At 34.7% G+C, this 20246-nt stretch overlaps 1 protein-coding gene across 9 annotated transcripts in view; it reads left to right on the top strand.

The window, feature by feature from the left end:
- The first annotated feature begins 1762 nt into the window (after window positions 1–1762).
- The window catches only part of LOC446198 (microtubule-associated protein), a 58865-nt gene continuing 40381 nt past the window's right edge, over window positions 1763–20246 (top strand). For 2 of the 9 annotated variants that reach the window (XM_041613831.1, XM_041613830.1), the window contains exons 1-5: window positions 1764–2093; window positions 13439–13627; window positions 15722–15898; window positions 16780–16785; window positions 19703–19738. In XM_041613831.1, coding sequence (XP_041469765.1) covers window positions 2036–2093; window positions 13439–13627; window positions 15722–15898; window positions 16780–16785; window positions 19703–19738 — 466 coding nt within the window. In that variant the 5' untranslated portion in view covers window positions 1764–2035. Of the gene's footprint in view, window positions 2094–13438; window positions 13628–15721; window positions 15899–16779; window positions 16786–19702; window positions 19739–20246 lie in introns of all 9 variants that reach the window. The other 7 variants (XM_041613828.1, XM_041613829.1, XM_041613832.1 and 4 more) reach the window with 7 other exon arrangements.

Here is a 20246-nt window from a genome sequence, read left to right as displayed (position 1 = left end):
CAATTATTTTTGTACAAAAGGTTTCTTTCCTGACACCCTATTATAAATTGAAAGGAACGAATGGGTTTCAAAGGACAAGGGCAATACATGATAAAAAAAATCGTAAATAATATTCTAATTGTAACATATACCAAAGACTCTATACACGTAGTGTTGGGGCAAAAAGGACATCCTTTATAAAACATTTTAATTTTGTTTTATCATCCCGCAAATTCGACCCTGAACACGTAAATTTCCTAGCGAAATAGATACCCTTTTATCATTATTATTGTGTTTTTGACACCCTTATCACGTTACGTACGTAACGTGCCCTATCGTGAGAAGGACATCATTTTTACGTGTTTTTTTGGTCGCGCATGGTATCCACTCGTCAATGTAAGTGGCCCCCTCCCGGGGTTTTCATACTTTTTATAGTGATTTTATAGTGAGGCGCGGAATACGAAATCAGTTCTCTATTCGCGCGCATATTTTCCTATTTATTTTATTTTATTTTTAGAAAGGCTCCTCTTATTCTTAAATCGTTAATGTAATTTGAAAGAATCAATTTAGATTTACCTTTTTGTGGGGCAGAGGCTAGCCCCATAAAACACAATGAATACCAAAATAAAGCCTTCGATATTTCGAACTCAATATTTTTACTTTCTTTCAAATTTAAACTTTAAAACTTTTTGTTTTTTCTCATACTTCTTTGTGAAAACTGCGTAGTCAATAAAATACTAGATTACATGCCCTAAAGAAGTTATGATATTGCCAAGGGGCGGATCCCCCGTATTTTCCCGAATCGACCGCTCAGTTTTGTTTATTTGTTTCTTTGAAGGGGTAGTTCTAATAACATTCTGGCCTGATCTTAAAGGGACAGGGACTGTTTGTAGTTAGCCATGAAGACGATACATAGTTCAACAATTAAATAATGCGAGTGTATAAAGCGCGAGCTGAAAACTTTTGGCATTCCGACCTGGATATTATTTTTTTCAATTCAATTTCAATTCACAATTCATTATAATTCTAAACACTTTATGTAATCATGAAGGGGATAGATATATAACTAAACAATTGATGCGAGCGCGAAGCGCGAGCGGAATAAAGGATGTTAGACCTCAAAAGGGACACTCCATTCATATTTTTTTAATCAAGAAAAGAATGGGTAATTGGGTATATCTTCCTACATTAATAATTCGAGTGCGAAGCTCGAGCAGAAATTTCTTTATATAAAAGTGGATCAATTAAAGAGAGAAACAGTTACAAGAGAAGCGCCAGAAAGAAACAAAACAAATATAAAAATATTTACAAAGAACTCCCGGCAAAGGACCAAGTCCTGAACCAAGTCAACTAACGGCTGAAAAAATACAAGATTCATTGAAAGGCTGACTTTTGGAATCGGATACTTGTTCAAGAATAAAATTTGAATGTTAAGTGGTCGTTAATGGCTCTCGGAACATGGGCTGGAACACTGTTGCTGGAAAAAAGAAAAGAAAAAGGGATTGCTGAAGCCCAGTTCTCAGCCACCCCCTCCTCGGTTTGGTGGCCTCTGTTCTTTATCTCGGCGGGCGGTTATCGTTATAAGCACCTGCGATCCCGGAGTTGACAACCCCATCCTCAAGACTTTTGACCACGCCCATAAACGAATCCAGTGGCCCTGCGCTGCGTGACCGAGATACGGGGTCGATTCCATGATTATTCCCGACCGTTCAACCTTCATTGTCTTCCAAACATTGACCGTGAAATCATCGATCTTTCTACCGACCGGTTCAATACACCGACTCATCTATCAGACGTGCAAGCTCAATCATGAGTAATACTGTCGAACTTCTCTGAACCATATCGTGCAGTGTTCAACACAATCATAGTGAAAGTAATAATGGAATCCAATGCAACAAGCGATAGCATCATCTGTGCGTAGCTAGGGTGCTGGCGACCGTCCGTGGCCGGTAGACCGAACGGCATCCTACTCGACAGTGCGCATCCAGCTCGCATCAATTGAGTCATTTGACTGGAGCCTACAATTTGTTAAAATTAATCACGGATATGTGCAAAAATGGATGGAAACGCATATAATTTTAACTATGCCAATGCTAATGGTGGGAGTGGATTGGGTAAGTATCAATATTAAGAATATTAAGACTGATGATGCCCGAGCTGAGATAAAGCACATGATGGATGCATGCATGCAGTGGTGTCGTGCAGATTTTGTATCCATCACATTCAACAGGCAATATGAATAAGCTACCGGTACTCGTATGTGGACTGCAATTGCCATTGTGTTGCAATATTGTCAGTTAATGATGATGAATGGGCCGTACTTGTGTGTGTTATGTTGGGTGTGTGTGTGTGTGTGTGGGGGGTCAAGGGAGGGACTGGAGGTTCCTGACTCCATGTTGGGCTACTGCACCATGCTTTTTTTTGTGGTGGGGGGGGGGGGGTGGCAGTGGAATGGAGCAATATCAATTGTTATTTATCAGTGATCTTTTATTTTGTATTACTAGATGCTTGAGTGATCACAGCCGGGGGGGGGGTACTCGACCAAAAAAGTGGTAGGTATGTGACGCGGGAGAGACAAAATCAAGGGCTTTGGAGCGGGCTTATTGTAAAAACGAGGGTCCTTGGAACGAGCTTCGGAAATACAAATGTTTGTGAAAACGGGGGTCCTTAAAATGGGTCGCCTGCATGTGAGTGCGTATGCATCCCTATGGAGCGGGCATATGTGCATGCAGCTAGCCAGACGCCAGGTGCTGCTTTCACCAAAATTGCAGCTCATTGTAGCGGATCAATGCAGCCATAATGAAAAATATGTGAAGCTTTGGAACGTATTTCTTCTTTTTTTTTCGATAAGAAAATGCTATGCCTTTGAGCGATTTTCTTTGTTCTTTTTCTCAATAAGATTAAAATGCTATGCCTTGGAACGGAAATTCAAGTGTAAAAATGGGGGTCCCCTCCGCGGCACATACCCACCATGCTTATGTACTGAGTGCCCCCCCCCCCGAATCACAGGGCTTTATGTTGAATATGAACTTACAATTACAGGCTTGTTCAGATCCGAAACAGGTATACATATTTATGTATTTGGATATCGTCTGTGGGACGTTAAGACTTTAAATCTCAAGTATCTTCTCAAAGTGCTCAATCTACCAAGATTATCAGCTGATGATGTCTTGCCCAAATATCATCTTTTAATTTGATTTCCCCAAATCAGTCATGATTTTGAGGAAAGACAATCTCATTCAGCACAGTGTAATTACAGGCATGGACTCTTTCTCTCTCACTTGTGAGATTGGCTATCATAAATGTAATATCTTGAGGTATGAAGGTTTCTAACCCCAGTAGCAATACCCATATACATGTACTGATGCGTAGTGACCTTCATAGAAATTGTTATTGCTTCCAAAGCTGGTTAAAACTGAATGTGCTTGGTCGTTGTCTCTTTATTATTATTTCAATTCTCTCCGTAATGTTAACTGTATTATTTTGTGAATGAATTGATAATGATAGCACTAACAGATCATTGAACACGCTTCATATTGACACTCTGAGACCTCATTAGATGTGTACTGTTAATACTAGAGTAGCAAAGATGACATCATAAATACATTTGCATTTTATAATTTCTTTGCAGGGGCATGATAAATAATGTCCACAGCCCAAATTTTGATAGGATTTGGTTTAACCATGGACCCTACTCCATGGTTTAACAGAGCCAGATATATGACCACATCAATAATAGCCCCCCCCCTTGCCTCCTGAAACAATCCAGTGCATTATTAGCCTAAATGTATTGTGTTTGATTGTCATTGAAAACTGCAATGAGCCTTTCGAGGGCTACTTTTCATCAATTTACTGCCATAATCTTCAACACTTTATAAGATGGGTCCTTAACTATGGAATTCTTTTACAAATGATATAAAACAATGCAATTCTATACAAATTTTGAAAATAAAAAATTTAAAACATTTCTTCTGAGTGATTACTAGATAAATTTAATTCATCAATTATAAATTTAGCCTTCAGTGCTAATAATAGGAACCTTAATTATTTGTATACGCTCTTTTGTTTAATATTACGCAAATGATTTTTATTATAATAAATTACATTGCAATGAATGGGAATCTTCTAGGCTCCTTGTTCAAGTTTCCAGCGCTATTTTGAGCATTTTGGGGAAGAAATCTCCCCAAGCCCCCATTTTTTTTTTCCCTTCATTGAATTTGATATCATCACAGATTACTTCCTTCATCCGTAGATCAGCTGTAGCCAGGGCCGAGCGTATTGTATTTAAGTTGATTTAATTAATCATTATAATATTTTATTTACTAAAATTAAGTATTTTTTTTTTTTCACTGAAATATATACCAATGAGATCTGCTCATATTGATATTAAATTCTAAACTTTGATTTCTACCATCTTGCAAGGCTAGATTTTCAGTGAAATTTTATTGTGTATTTATAGTTGACTGAGCATTACAGAATCTAAGTAGATGTATACATAAGGTAGCACATGGACTTTGTTCTTTTGATACTTCATATTTGGTTTGGGAATTGTCAAAGTTCTTTTTCCAGACAATGCGAAGTTAAGCTGGAAGGGGATTATTGTTTAACATGTCTTTAACATGTGTTCTGTCGTCTGAAAATAAATGCACTTGGCGAAAATAATGTGTCCCTCAAAATGATTGATAAGTGCCTGTTAACCAACTTGATCGTGACATTTAAGTTCCTGTCAGTATCCTATTCACTGACCTGTCGTTAAATGAATATGTTATGAATCATTTAATAAATGGTCAATAATAATAACAGGATAATAATGATTTAAAAAAAAGTAAGACTATACAAGCTGTGAAGTGTGAACCCCCTACCCCCTTCCTTGTCCTCATTCCCTAACTCCTGGTGAACTCCCAGGTTGGTAGGTAGCAGTTACTAGACCTGTCTGAGTTCTAAGGAGTTCACCATCCCATTGACTGACCTGTCGTTTCCACTCAGTATTCAAATTTGTACCCATAAGCGTTTATTCATTGTCAAGTGTATAGCGTGTCAGACCCCTTGACCCTCAACTCCCTTTGCTTTTGTTACAAAACTCTCTCAAATCTCTCCCCTAAACCAGTAGCTACAACTGAAAGTGATCGATGGAAGAAAATGGAGAGGAAATTCATTGTAAAGACAAGGTTTTATTTTAAGTGAAAAGACAGCTTGTGCTGGTTTGATTAAATTGATTATTTAGTCGGTTAGGCTCATGAGATGATGGTATTAGGTTTGTATATTGTGATTTTGTATGACCCATCTCATCTGTATAGAGTAATAACCATTTTCAAAGGTTTTAAATCAATTTGCTTTATAAAGAGTTCCAGAAAAAACTCATTTGAAGAATAGACATTTAGGGAGTTCAAAATCAAGATACTAGTCTGTAGTAAGCAATATGGCATGGAAAATAACTCAAATAATGATATTTCAGATTGAAAAGGTGGTTTCAATAGACCATTTTGTAACAGCTGTTAGGATATGGGTCATTTTCAGTGATAAGTAATGACTACATTATTACTTATGTACAAGTAATGGCTTGAAAAAGAGATATAATTTGCAGTTTATATCACATAATGACACAAAATTTTGATGTGTAATTTTATTCATGTTATTTTGATGTAGCTTGTATTTTAAAGTCTGTGGCATGCTATTTAAGTGTTTGTGCAGTAAGTAACTCTAAATTTGTCATTTTCAATATCATGATGAAATACTAACAGCCATCATGCACTGTAGACCATCACTATATGATATTCTTGAATGTTTTCTGCCTTTCCAGATTTTTATAAACTAAGAATTGCTTTTATTTTATCTTCATCTATGACACTATACCTGAAAGTGATATGTATTTTAAAAGATATTTGTACATATGTGTAATTGATGATTTTTCTTAAGAAAATTAATGACTCCAAACTTTCATTTATACTGGATTGTCTCATCCCCTTATGTGTGTAACAGGAAGGTACCCTTCTTTTGCAAACCTATTATAAGATAAGATATTTTGGTTCTGTTACTATGGTGATTCGTATTCGCTTAAAACTAACATTAGCAATTTGGATTTGATTAATATTTGTAATTTGTACATCATTCTTTGTGGACATCAACAGAAAGACAACATTTTCAGTTTTTTTTTGTTTGTTCAATTGTGGGAGTAATCGCAAGATCAATTTTGTAACATATTCAATTACATGCATGTCAATTTATCATTTTCATTTTACCTGTTAACAGGTCTAGTATTAGTTTTGTATTCAGGGTAAAAGCCAAATAGAAATTAACAAATATTTACAATTCTCTCACTTTAGGAAAGTTCTGATATTGATAGAGCTGAGAATTTTATAGAGTACTAATAAATATTTGCCTCGTCACAACACATCACTCATCATTATAATTTCTGTGCAATCATATCTACCTGTCAATATCTGCCCAATAAAGCAATGACTATTTACCTTTGGGTAGGGTTATGTCCATAACACTCATCATTTATTGTAGCCATACTAAAGCTTACCATATTTAGTTATGGAGAGTGGTGAGTGTGGGTGGGGCGGCTGCGGAGGTGGGAATATTACGGATCCAAAAGGCTCAGGCAAAGGGGATAATTTTTTTTTTACTTCATTAGTAAAATAGCTTGGTCAGTCATAACTTGAAATAGAGTATATTAAAATGTGAATCACCTGCATTAATCAAAAACAAGTCCGAAAATGAATGTCTTTTTGAGTTTTTGATAACTTTTTTACCAATTAATCAAATTCAATTAAATTTTGTTCAGTTTGTGACATTAAAGGTCAAGTCCACCTCAGAAAAATGTTGATTTGAATCAATAGAGAAAAATCAGACAAGCACAATGCTGAAAATTTCACCAAAGTCGGATGTAAAATAAGAAAGTTATGACATTTCAAAGTTTTGCTTATTTTTAACAAAATAGTCATATGAACGAGCCAGTTACATCCAAATGAGAGAGTCGATGATGTCACTCACTCACTATTTATTTTGTTTTTTTTTTATTGTTTTTTTGTTTTACGAATTTGACGATTAGGACATTCTTGCCTGAAGCACAAAATGTTTAAAGAATGGAATTCCACATGTTCAGGGAGGAATGAAACTTCATTTCACATGACAATGACGAGAAAATAAAAATATTTCATATAATAAAATACAAAAGAAATAGTGAGTGAGTGATGTTATCAGTTCCTTATTTGCATACCGACCGAGATGTGCATATAACTGTTTTGTGAAATGAAGCGAAACTTTAAAATGCCATTTCTTTCTTATTTTACATCTGATTTTGATGAAATTTTCAGTCTTATGCTTGTTGAATTTTTCTATTTTTATTCAAATTAAGCTTTTGTTGGGGTGGACTTGTCCTTTAAAGACATTGTAAAATAGTCTGACACATACAAAGTTTACAGAATAGAGAAAGATACATGACATGAATTGTGAATTAACAAACAATAATTAGAGCCATTAAAATCATGAAGAATGTAACCAAAGAGTACAATTACATGTAGATATTGCATGTCAGGTTTAAATACATTAGCCTACAGGTACATCATCATTAAGGGCAAAAGCAAATTAATGCAATAAAGAATAAAAAAGTGAAAAACAAAATGACCGAAATATTTGTTGTGGTTTGCAATAGCACAAGAAAGGAGAAAATTACAGGCATTCTTCAGTTTTTACACATAAGTCAAATATATATTTTGAAAATAATGGATGATAATCCAAAGCACAATAACTGAGATAGCAATGGAGGACCAAGGAGATATAGAGGTGATATCTCCTTGGGAGGACGCCTGTACTCCCGTTAATCAGCCATTATGGGCATGTCAGGATGAGTACATGCAAATATAGAAGAACTGAGGATATGAAATTGTCTAGACTTTTGTAGTTTATTGTTTATTCCAGTACTGACTGCATAGAAACAATTTGTTAACAAAGGCCCTGTTAAAGGGGAAGTTCACCCTGACAAAAACTTTATTGTAAAAATAGAAGAAAAAATAATAAAAAATATTGCCGATGGTTTGAGAAAAATTCATCAAATAATTAAAAAGTTATTAGAATTTCAATTATTTGATTTGTGACGTCATATGCGAGCAGCATTCCTATATAGCAAATGGTAAAAAATCAATGAAATGTCATTTTCTCAGAAAATTGAAAATGGTTTTCACTGTAACTTTTGTATATCAATAGACAAATCGTTTCACACCCAATCATGAAAAGAAAACAAAATTAAGTCATCAGGAACCATACAAAATTTGAAATTTATGCATTTTATATTACATAACACATGGGACAGCTGCTCGTTTATGACGTCACAAATCCAAAACTTTGAACTCTAATAACTTTCTTACTCTAACGGATTTTCCTCAAACCTTCACCAATATTTTTTACTATTTTTTATGCTATTTTTACAAGAAAGTTTTCTTCAGGGTGAACTTCCCCTTTAATACAACAAGTAATGTGGCTGTGTTATACAACAATGCATTCCTTACACATTGAAATGAATGTTTTGACTTCACAATCCAAATGATGTGACTGATGGAGCTCTGTTAGGCTAACAATGTTTCTGTGCAGCCGGCACAGATTTATAACTGTCTAATAAAAGGGATCAAGAATTTCACCCAATTGAAAAGGTCTACTTTGTTAGTGAAAGGGATTAGCAACAGACGGATTATTCTTTGTAAGGAGTGACCATGAATTAGAGAAAGAGAGGTGAAAAGATCAGCCAATGCTGTTTTACTTGTAGTTTGTAAACCAGGAGAATAAATCATAGGAAAGGATCTAATCAATACATACTGGTATACAAAGAGAATTATTAGTTAGGACAATCTCAGAACAGATCCGCAGTACAATAGATAGGGATTTAGACTACAGCTTCTTGAGCTCTCAGAGCAAACCAATCTCATTAAAAATATAGCTACTGAAAAGAAAACTGATTTTTTTTGTCTTATGATATGAAATAAGAAGTGAATGTTGACATAAATAGTCACACTATTCATCTTACTTCTTTACCATAAGTTAAAACCCCAAACAAAATCATGTTGAATTTTTTAAAGCTACATAATTATTAGAAAAAAAGGTTAAGTCATGTCAAGCGATATGTTCATGACATTGTCTTTTCCACATAATGTTGGCCTAAAGTTTTACTCTCAAGTCATGCATTCAAAGAGATTAGAACTGTATTAATTATGCTATTTGTATTATTGTAGCAATCTGATTCAAAGAGGCAGTAGGGAATCAATGTTGAAGACGCTGCTGCTGTCGAAAAAGCAATGCCAGTAGTCGTGCATTATAGCTATGCATGCAAATTGAAAAAAATCAAAGGGGAAAATATACAATTCCTTTGAGAGAATGGACCTAGAGTAGGTCCATGGTGAGAGTATAGGCCACCATGGACAACTACAATTAATACTCAAGCCAGCTGTGACATGGGTCATTTAGATGGAAGGGGATACCATTGATGCTGTCAATGACCTCAGTGCTGGTCCTCATATTCACAGCATCTATTGTCCCCATTTGGTGTTCATGCTTTCTTAGATGTAGAAGCAAACTATGTAGAATTCAATCCTTTTATTTTATCAAAGTTGAGCAGGAGAGATTGAAACTGAAAAGTGATACCATTCAGTGGCGGATCCAGAGGGGGGCGCCCCGGGCGCGCGCCCCCCCTATTTTCGCCGGATTTTTTTTTTTTTTTTTGGATGGTTATATTTACTGGATTGGTACAATGTAGTCAATTTCAAGGGCTAGATCTCGTCAAAACTATATTTTAACTTACGCTCATGGCCTTTGTGTTCGCACAAATGCACCTCTGTCATACTGTATTGCAATTATGTAAATTCCGGAATTCCAGGGCGCGCAAGTCGATTGGTTGGAAAGTTGCACCACTTGTAATTTGGAGTTGCAGTGCAGTGACCAGTGTGAAGATGTTGGATTGGATATCATTTTTTCCCGAAATTTTGTGTTTTTTGTATCATGCGTTTGTCCGTCTTTATGGCAAATACATGTAAATTGTAAGTAACAGATCGCGAGAGAAAGTGTCAACGATGCGAATGATAATGTCTATCCCCGAGATTATTCTTCACTCAAAGATGAAGCCCTATATCGGGCGCCACGTGCGCAGCATTATCATTCTGCCTTGGTCATGTACGTTTTCACTGAAATGTATAGGTCAGACATATTTGTATTTAATGTAAACTAACTTTTACACTTTCTGGTAGATTCAGAGGCATATTATCCAGGGCGCCCCAACTAAGTTTCGCCGAAGCAATCATTCCAACGAATTATCAACGAGAATTGTTTAGTCGGACTAAACAATTCTCGTTTGAAACACACAATGTAAATACACAAATGACAATAAACAGAATGGATTATTCGGAACTTATCGATTACAAGTCTCAGTTTCGTATCATTTAAATTTGACGTTTCAATTATCACACGATGCAAGCAAGTGAAGAGCCTTTGCCAAATGTATGTTTTGAATGACCGCTTATACGGTGTGTGACTGCATGGAAACCAGCTCCTAAATGAGTCAGTATGTGTCTTTTATTCATGAAGTTACAGTGATTTAAGTGTGCATTTTTCTTCTAAAGGTGCTCTCAAAATACGACTTTTGGACATGATTTTTTGAAAAAGTCCTTGCCGTCGGAGGGGGGTATCCCCCCTCCCACACCCTCCCCCCGCTCGGTCGCTTCGCTCCCTCGCCGCTGGCGCCCCCCTTTTTCAAAATCCTGGGTCCGCCCCTGCCATTGAGAAGAACATGTATGTGATAGCATGGTAGTAAATGTATGCAGAACCATGGAAGATTCTGATCTGTTGATATAATAGACTTGTTTTCAGACCTGGCTGTTGCCTGGTCTGGGTCCCGTAACGCAAAGGTTATGATTTAATAAAATAGCCAAACCAGATAACTGTTGCATGCACATTTTTCCCTGTAGACTAATGGTGATTGGAGAACCAATCAGAATTGTTCTTTCAAATTAGCGATTACTTGCTAATCTTTGTTGGTAGTGTGTATTGGCATCCACCATGCATGGTGTGGAGAGGGTTAAATATAATATCAATTCACTTGTGTATTGATATATGAAATTTCTACTCAAGGAATTTTAAAGTGAAGAGAATATTATTGTGTTAGAGATATTATGGAGAAGAGTAATGAAATGAACTGATTGTGACAATTTGCGCCATGACAATTTGCACTGTGACAGGAGGAACTAAATCAAAAACATAGCTTGCTCTCTTGCTACATTATGCCCATGTCTTAGCACTCACAAATTGTTATGATCGAGACTGGCGGATAAGACTAATATTGTTCAACACTGTGACTATCATTATACTACAAGTATTCAATTGGCTCAAAAGATTACCAATTAGTGCACCTTTTTAACTTTATACAATAGATAGATACATAAGATCAATACCTCATATCATTGTAATTTAGGGTACAATGACAAATTTTTTAATTTGAGGGGAAATACTGACTAAAGACTAACAGTTATATGTCCTCATTGCATTTGACTGATTTGTTTGGGACACTAAGCTAAAAAAGTATTTTAACATTGCCCATGACCGAACCTCTCCCAAATTGAAGTTAAGGGTCATTGAAAGGGAATTGGAAATTTGCATTGAGAGGGGAGGGGGGGGGGTGAATCAATCCCTTTATTAATCAAAGACCTTAGCCACTGATTACGCTTCCATCACAAAAATTGGCCTGATAGTCATGTACTATGTAATCTTCAAGGCTGTTGGTTCATGTCTCTGAAATAATTGTTTTTATATTAATTGATTATACTAATTATGCATAAATCACATATCTTTTGCTGTAATTCATTTAATATAGCTCCTACTATGCTAATTTTTTTTGTAAATACTCAGCATTCCTAACAATTGCATTTAAAAAAAGTTTGAAGATTAATATCTTATATGTATTGAATTTTTTTATGAATTTCATTTTACTTTTTTTTTACCTTTTGTTTTTTTAAGATTAAAAGAAGTACCTATAGATAAAATTTAAGTGAATATATAATTGACTTAACAAGTGGATACAAACAAATGGTTAATCAATACATGAATAAATCAGTCAATCATTTAACGATGAATGAATGAATGATTGGATGAATGGGTATTAAAGTGAATGAATGAATGAATGAATAAGTAAGTGAATGAATAATTGATATAGTGAGAGAGTGAGTGAATTAATTGATTAATTGATTAATTAATTAATTAAGAAAAAGAAGATGTGATGGCTTTAACCAATATTTACAAGCTCACATAAATACCTATTGATATCAACAGAGAAATAGATGTTAAAGGAACCAGATTCCATGCACTTGCTTGTTTGTGTCAGCAGTTGCACATAAAAGCATTTGAATCATTGAATTTTTTTCAATTTTATTTCTTTGGGTAGTGTAACCTTAATCTATCCTCAAAAGTACAGATGATTGACAATGCTTATTCTCAAGAGGATTGGTTTTAATTTAGAAATGTATAAAAGAGGAAACCATAGTCTAACTGGATTGCTGATATAGACAAGGTCTACTTTCACTTTTGTTCTAGATCACTTTGTAAGGCCACGATTGACTGTATTAGAGGAAATACATAGTGATGTGTGTGTTGTTGAGGCAACGAGTGATTATTTTCAATATAGTTTAAAAAGTGTGAAAGATTCATATTGGTATTTCCTCAAGGCTTTGAGAATTCCTCCATTGGCTCTAGTTAAAAGCAGTATGAACGTGGCCTGTAAATAAATATGACTTTCCTGCTTGTAACGTAGAAGAGGATATGCACTCGTAATTAGGGTTGGGCAATTATTGCTTCACAACGCTTATCTCTCCGCGTACTTTCATTGGACACCCCTAACGTATTTTGGAAGGTTCCACTTCGGCCTGTTGAAGGGGTCAGGTACGTTTCCTCTTTAAGGAAGCATTTAGGAGCAACATTGCTACGCAACACACAGCAATTGCCAGAATAACTTCAGTTAAATTTAGAACTTGGCAGTGGAGTAGGCACAAGTTGGCATTGATCATGTGAGAACTAACGTGTCGAAGAACTCCTAAATGAATCTGACTCTGTGCATCAGTGTTTTGTACTTCTACCATTAGACCTGCTTTATATTGAGGCTCGTTATGATTTGCACAGATTGATTTTAGGATCATAACATGATTAGCACTTAATGTTTACATGTTTACTGTTACACCAGTGACTGTTGTGAGCACATGTTTTCACTCTGTATCTCTCGTGTACTATATTTCTACTATGTAAACACTGTGGATAGTATGGATATTCTCCTATTGCTTCGCTTGAGATCATCGTACTGCTAGCAGTCTAGTATGCTTCTTGTTGCATAAATCTGTGTCAGTGTTCATTGTACACCAACTGAAATCAGAGTGGATTAATCTTTCAGAATTTTATCTTTACCTCACTATGACATCCCCGGTACGCACAGCTAATAATAGTGCAGTAAACAATGCAGTGAAATTTCTACGGGATACAACAGAGCTGTTTGAGGTTGATTCTATAGAAGATGACATTCCTGCGACATCGAGAAAACATCGGACACCCAACGGTTCACCCTTCAACAGCATGCCTCAGTCTTTACCATCTCATACTTGGAAAAAATATAGCAGTGGTTTGGGTAATTTTATCTCGATATGAATATTCATCTAATGCACATTTAATAGCATTGACTCACATTCTAACATGAAAACAAAAACAAATTCTTATCCCTAGTAAAGGTAATGAGTAAAGGTTTACTGCTGGCAAAAGTCAAATATTGGATCTTGAAGATCAGGCGATGAGGGGATCTCGATCAGGAGTAAATTTGAAAGAGGGCTAATTTGGGCTAGGAGGGTGGGCACTATCTCCCAAGTTCCTATGGATGCATTTTATATTCTGAACACTGCTTATAAATCCTTAACATTATTAATATTTTCCATGCACGTTCACAGTATAACAGGCATGTAAGTTACTCTTTACTAACTAATGAAAAACATTAAAGGTATAGAAACTGAAAATGCTTGATAAGTGATGTCATAAACCATGCAAGGAGCCATATTTACATTCTAAAAATTACTGAAGTTGAAGATGCAAGTAGCTATGGACAATAAATTCAGAATGAAAAGTTTCATGATTTTAATAGGTTACTTGAAAAGGCATAATTACAGCTTGCATCAAAGCTGGCATGTTTTGAATGCCAGTGATGAAAAAATGTTACATGAATAATCAGCTGATAAACTACTGGGGGTAGATTCCTGTGGAATCATACACAAAGCTTGATAATAGGGATGTGAAGAAAAAGCATTCATATTAAATTGACACTCCTTGAAGATGGGCTTTAATATATTTGTCGCTGATTTGAGTGGTAACTCTGCTGTAAAGCTGATGATTTTTATTTTGTATATTCTGGTCATGAATAGACAACTTCTCTTGTATCTTGTTCTGCATATATTATCTGCCAAATAATGCATTTTTGCAACCGAAGCTATTGACCAAGTGGAAACCAATACATGTAGTCATGATATTTACCATGATTTGAATTAACAGTGGAGATTTAAGGCCATAAGTGATTAAAGAAAATAATCAGGTCACAGATTTACCTGGGATTTATAGAAATTGGCAGTGATCTAGTAATTACACACTCTGCCTCTAATTAGCTATGATTATGTTGGTAATGAGAGGAAGAGAGAGAGGGAGAGGGGGGGGGGGGGGGTGGGGGGCATGAAAGACAAATTTAGAGAAGAGCTGGCTTTTAAACGCTGCATTCACAAGTGACAACTTTCATCCAATTAATCTTCACACTGCTGAAACTCATTGAAAATGTGAGTGCATGGTAGCATTATAACTTTTGTATTATTCAAAATAAAAACCTTAGATATTAAATCTGATGTATTTTAAAACATGATTTTGGCAGAATCATGACTGCTAGAGTAGAACACCTTGAGTATAAACCATTTCTCATTCTTTTTCATGACAACATAACACTGCCCTGCAGTGGATGGTTGTATGGATCTCACAAAGATCATGCTAACAAAAAGACGCATTGCTCTTCGAAAAACACTCTTACACTTACAAAATTACAAAATATGAAGCTAGGTCGTGATTCGCTTTTGTATATATCTTAGTAAAACTTGCTTGAATGCAGCATTTGCTGAATGCATAGCAATCTAATACCACTTAATGTAAACAAGCCTGGCCCTAGTGACTTTCTTTGCTAAAGTCTTCTGCAGCGGATAATTGCAACAGTTTTTTTTCAATGCAATTAGAAGAAGAAAAAAAAACAAGCAGGTAGCACCCTCTTGATAATGAAACTAAAAACTTTGCATTCCTGATAATGTTATTAGTTTAAATGTAGGGAATTAGAGGGAACAATATTTTTGTAGGTCTATGGCACTCATCTAAAAAGTAAAAACATTGTATCTGGAATGTTAATACATGTATTCATATGATGATTATGTCATGAAAAAAGAACCATGGACATTTGAAGTAAAACAAAATATTAGACAATAATTGAATACACTGCCCTGCTCACATTTGGTGAGAGTATGCCATCCAAATATTCTTCAAACTTGGAAACAATTATACTTTATCTTGAAAGTTAATTTGTACCCAAATATTGTATATTACATAGATAATATTTTCCATTTTCACTGAATCTTCTTTCTAACTTCTGGCTATTAAAATGAACCAATTTTCTCATGTGATAATCTTTTATGTTTGAATTTTGATACAGATGAATTTCTGCTTCCGAATGACAATGATTTCAGCCTTGATTTAAGTGATAGAGTGGCTGCATTAGAAAGGACAGTACGCGATCAGCTAGATGAAATAACTTGTCTTAAAACTGCCTTGGCAGACGTCGTCAGAAGATTAGCGGCAGTTGAACATTCAACTAAAAATAACACGAGAGGTAAGTGAAATGTCATGAAAAAGATGTTTGAAACAGTTTGGAATTGACAGAGAAGGAAACGGGATCTGATACAGGATCTTCACACCTGATTCAAAATGAAATTTATGAGTTTCCCCAATTTCCAGGCTATTTTCAACTTTCTAAAATAGTCATTATTTGCTGTTGATAAAGTGAAGGGATTGCAGTGGATTTCTGAGACCTGGATCTCAAACCTCTAATTCTTATGAAGAACTTTATGAAATCAGGGGCTGCGGAATGAGGGGGGGGGGGGATTCTGGGGGAGGGCTTCAGCTTCAGCTCCCCACTTAGAAAAAAAGTGTACAAAAACGTAAAAAATTATTGTTATTTTTTCCATAGTCGACCACCCCACTTTCAAAACTGGAAATAACAAACTGGCAACTCATGTGAAGTTCCATTGAATGTATAGCGATCCCCTCAAGTACGATTTTGCAAAGTTCCACACTATTCTGCAATATTAGTATCCTGTAAGATGACCTCAAATCTACTTTAATTTCTAATCTGTCATTGAGACAAACCCTTACTCTTAACTTTCTGAAACAGGATGTTAGAAATGAAGGATAGGGTCAAAGATATTTGGCCTAATTTTTCTTTGAGTTTTGATGGGGAGACTTAAACAAATCTCACAATGATATAAGCCTCTAATCCCCAACCAAATTTTGATGAAAATCACACCTTTTTTATGTCTCCCATGGCGATTACTCATATTGAATTGATATGATATCTCAAGATATTGTTAATTGTCACCAGATGTTGAACATGTATAGTGTCATTACTCTATGACATAATGAATTCCCATTTTGGGGGGTTAACACAACTATCATTTGTTTTGTTTGCATTTTGCTTCATTTATAATTCAAAAGCAAAATGTAAGTTGATTTTCATGTTTTTATGTATCGTGATTGTAATGTTGATTATGTACCGTATTGAAGTCTTTGAAGATGTATATAGTGTATGATAACCTGCATGTTTTGCATCATATTTATTTGTGCATTTGGTGCATGATAAAGGTTATGTTTATGCATGAGCCGTAATAACACTTATGATTATGAGTTTTGTTAAAATCACTTGGGATAGCATGCAATATTAATGCTTTCTCTAAAATATTCCAAGCAGGTCTTATGTTTGATTTATGTTTGAAGTGAAAAACACATTTGTATTCAGGATAGTATGATTAATTAACTCATCCCAATGTTACGAGATCATCTTAATTTCAATTCGCACGCTAATATTTTAGCATTCAATATTTGTCTAATTGGTACCATGACATTTGCTCCGGTGACAATTACTCCACTGTAAATTCCACACACTAATGGACTGACAAACTTCAACTCTGGAATTAGCACAATACCATATAAATCATAAACCTAACATAACATCCTATTGCAACCCTAACCCTACATCTTGGATGAAATAAAACCTGACCAAGTGTACCCGGAGAAAATGTTGTGTCATCGCCTAATTAATGTGTAAAACCCATGAAGAGTAGTCAGAATAAGAGCACATTGATTGCTGCCACCTCCTAAGGTTTTTTGCATGAATGGGACATCTTGCCCCCTATCTACCAAGTTTTATGGCACTCTCCCTGGTTCTGATGCATGTATAATGTAATTTGTGTGAATGTAAAATTAAATTGTAAGTACTTTACTTGTAAATACAAACGTTGTGCACTGGAATAATAAAGTTATCAGTTCTATTCATATATGTTTATTTTTTTTCCTTTATGATTGATTTGATATAATATTCAAAGCCTTTTTTTCTCTAGTTTCAATTAGTTTGGTTAATATCTTCACACATATCTTTATCAAATTTCATTTATATTTTTTACTTCTTTATTTGTTTATTTTTATTTTTTTACTTTGATGGGGGATGCACTTGGAAGCAGTTCACTACACTTAATACTTTGGAAAACCATATTAGATGATCCCTTTAATAGCCAGAAATTGAAATTCAGCTGCTATTCTAAATAATGAAAAGTTTGATAAATGAGTAAGAATTTGTTAGGGTGTGTCAGCTGTATGTACATCTTTCAAGCTTCCAAGTCAAGACGCCTACATGACATTTCATGTAAAATGGATTGATTTTGATTACTCCCTCAGCATCTAAAGGTCATTATTAGAACAAGGAAGACCTGCTAATCATTCAACAGGTCTTAAATTAGGTTGCTAATCACCCACATTCTTTGAGTGAGGAACATTGCTTCTTAACGTTAAGCTAAAATTGGCATGGGAGGAGACCTGAAGTACAGGAGAAGATTGAATTTGAAGCAATCATTTTTTGTAGTTGTTTGGTACATTTAGGTATCAAAATGAGACAACAATGCATTTATTTTTACTCAGTTGACTTTGAAACAATAAGAAAATAATATCCAGAACAGAAGAAAGGTATATTATTTGGTATATCACAAATATTCCCTTGATGCAATTTATGATAAAGATTCTCAAAAAAGTGAAAAATTTTTGTATTGTAGTTAAAATTCACATTATTATTTTTTTTTTCATTGATCAACTTATTTTCAGCATTACCTGGAGGCACTATAAACTTTTGAGGCATTTGCTTGGTAGGGGAAGCAATTTGTAAAGTAGTTGAAAAACAATGACCTGAAAATGAAAGTTCACTTGCCTGCACCCCCACATGAAATCTCCTTCAAAACTATTTGATTTAAAGCACAAATCCACCCTAACACAAAGTTGAGAATTTAAATAAAAAGAACAAAAAATTCAACAAGCATAACACTGAAAATTTCATGAAAATCGGATGTAAAATATGAAAGTCTTGCTTAATTTCACTTGACAGTTTCACTTGACAGTTATGTGCACATCCTGGTCGGTATGCAAATAAGGAGACTGATGACCTTATCCACTCACTATTTCTTTTGTATTTTATTATATGAAGTATTCTGATATTCTCCATATTGTCCTATGAAACAAAGTTTTATTTCTCCCTGAACATGTGGAAGTACCATTGTTTAACATTTTATGGTCCTTATTGTCAAATCTGTAAAAAATTGAAATATTGTATAATTCAAGCAATTAAAAAAAAGAAATAGTGAGGGACATCATGGACCTATTACTGGGGACATCATCGATTCTCTCATTTGCATGTGACTAAATTGTGCATGTAACTATTTTGTGAAAAATAAGTGAAACTTTAAAATGTCATAACTTCCTTATTTTACAATGGATTTTGATAAAATTTTCAGAATTATATTTGTTTGATTTTACTGTATTGATTCAAATCAGCATTTTTCTGGGTGGACTTGACCTTTAAGGCTCATAATCAAGTCTTAACACACAGACCATCAAACAGGCATGAAATTATGTTTAAGGCCTCTATGAAAATGATTTTTCCTGTATTTTATTTTTTCATCAATGTATTGTATGGATTTACATGGAGGTACCGATATGATATTTCATAAAAAATGATGGAGCATATTCCTACTTCAACTTATTTTTATGTTTTTATGTAATTGAATATAATAATCTTAACTTTCCAAAATAAATCAACTTTAGTTTGCAAGAACACTTGCATGATTTCAACATTCTCTTGCCTTTAGTTTTAGGCCAATTCTTATAAGTTCAAGTATGTGTACTTAAAATCTGAGTACTGGGAGTCCTTACTAAACTTTTGCTGCATGCATGAAAAATTGAATTTCAAGAACCTATTTGAAAGTAAACTTCCTGCTGGTGCTTGTTTGAATTATTCTTTGGTCTTTGATTTATTCATCTTATTCCCTGGAAACAGAATATTCTAAATCAAATATGATTTATTCTTTATTTTTGAAAGCATCAACAACTAAGCAGCCTGCTTCTCAAAGTTCAAGTAAGACAATATTCTTATGATTATTATTTAAACTGTAATACCTTCTTACAATCCAGATAAACAGGGACAGTTCTAAAACCCATCATGGTAGTGAAGCCAATGTGTGCATCAGTATTCTAATTAATACATTCATTAAAAATCAAAGGGAACATACATGATTGATATTGTTTTATCTTCATAATGTGTACATTGCACAACATCACCACACTTTACTGGAGTATGTAGCGATGGATGTGCAGAGTAAAACTTTGTTAACTATATTATTTTTGCACTATGTGAAAATATGATCCTTTATATTAACATTCACCCTTCACAATAAACACCTAAATCAATGCAATAAGGGTAAGTAGCCTGCCAGGTGGTACTCTTGATTTATTGGGTATTTTGAAAATGCCAAATACATCTATGCATGATATTTATACCGTTCAACTGTATTAATTGCTTGATGCTTTGATATGAGTTTTGGATTGCATATACATGTATTGTATGTACACTTGTGTATTTACCT

This window comes from Lytechinus variegatus, chromosome 7 (genome assembly GCF_018143015.1).
Source record: "Lytechinus variegatus isolate NC3 chromosome 7, Lvar_3.0, whole genome shotgun sequence".
NCBI classification, from domain to species: domain Eukaryota; kingdom Metazoa; phylum Echinodermata; class Echinoidea; order Temnopleuroida; family Toxopneustidae; genus Lytechinus; species Lytechinus variegatus.
This window is presented reverse-complemented; position numbering and strand designations above follow the sequence as displayed.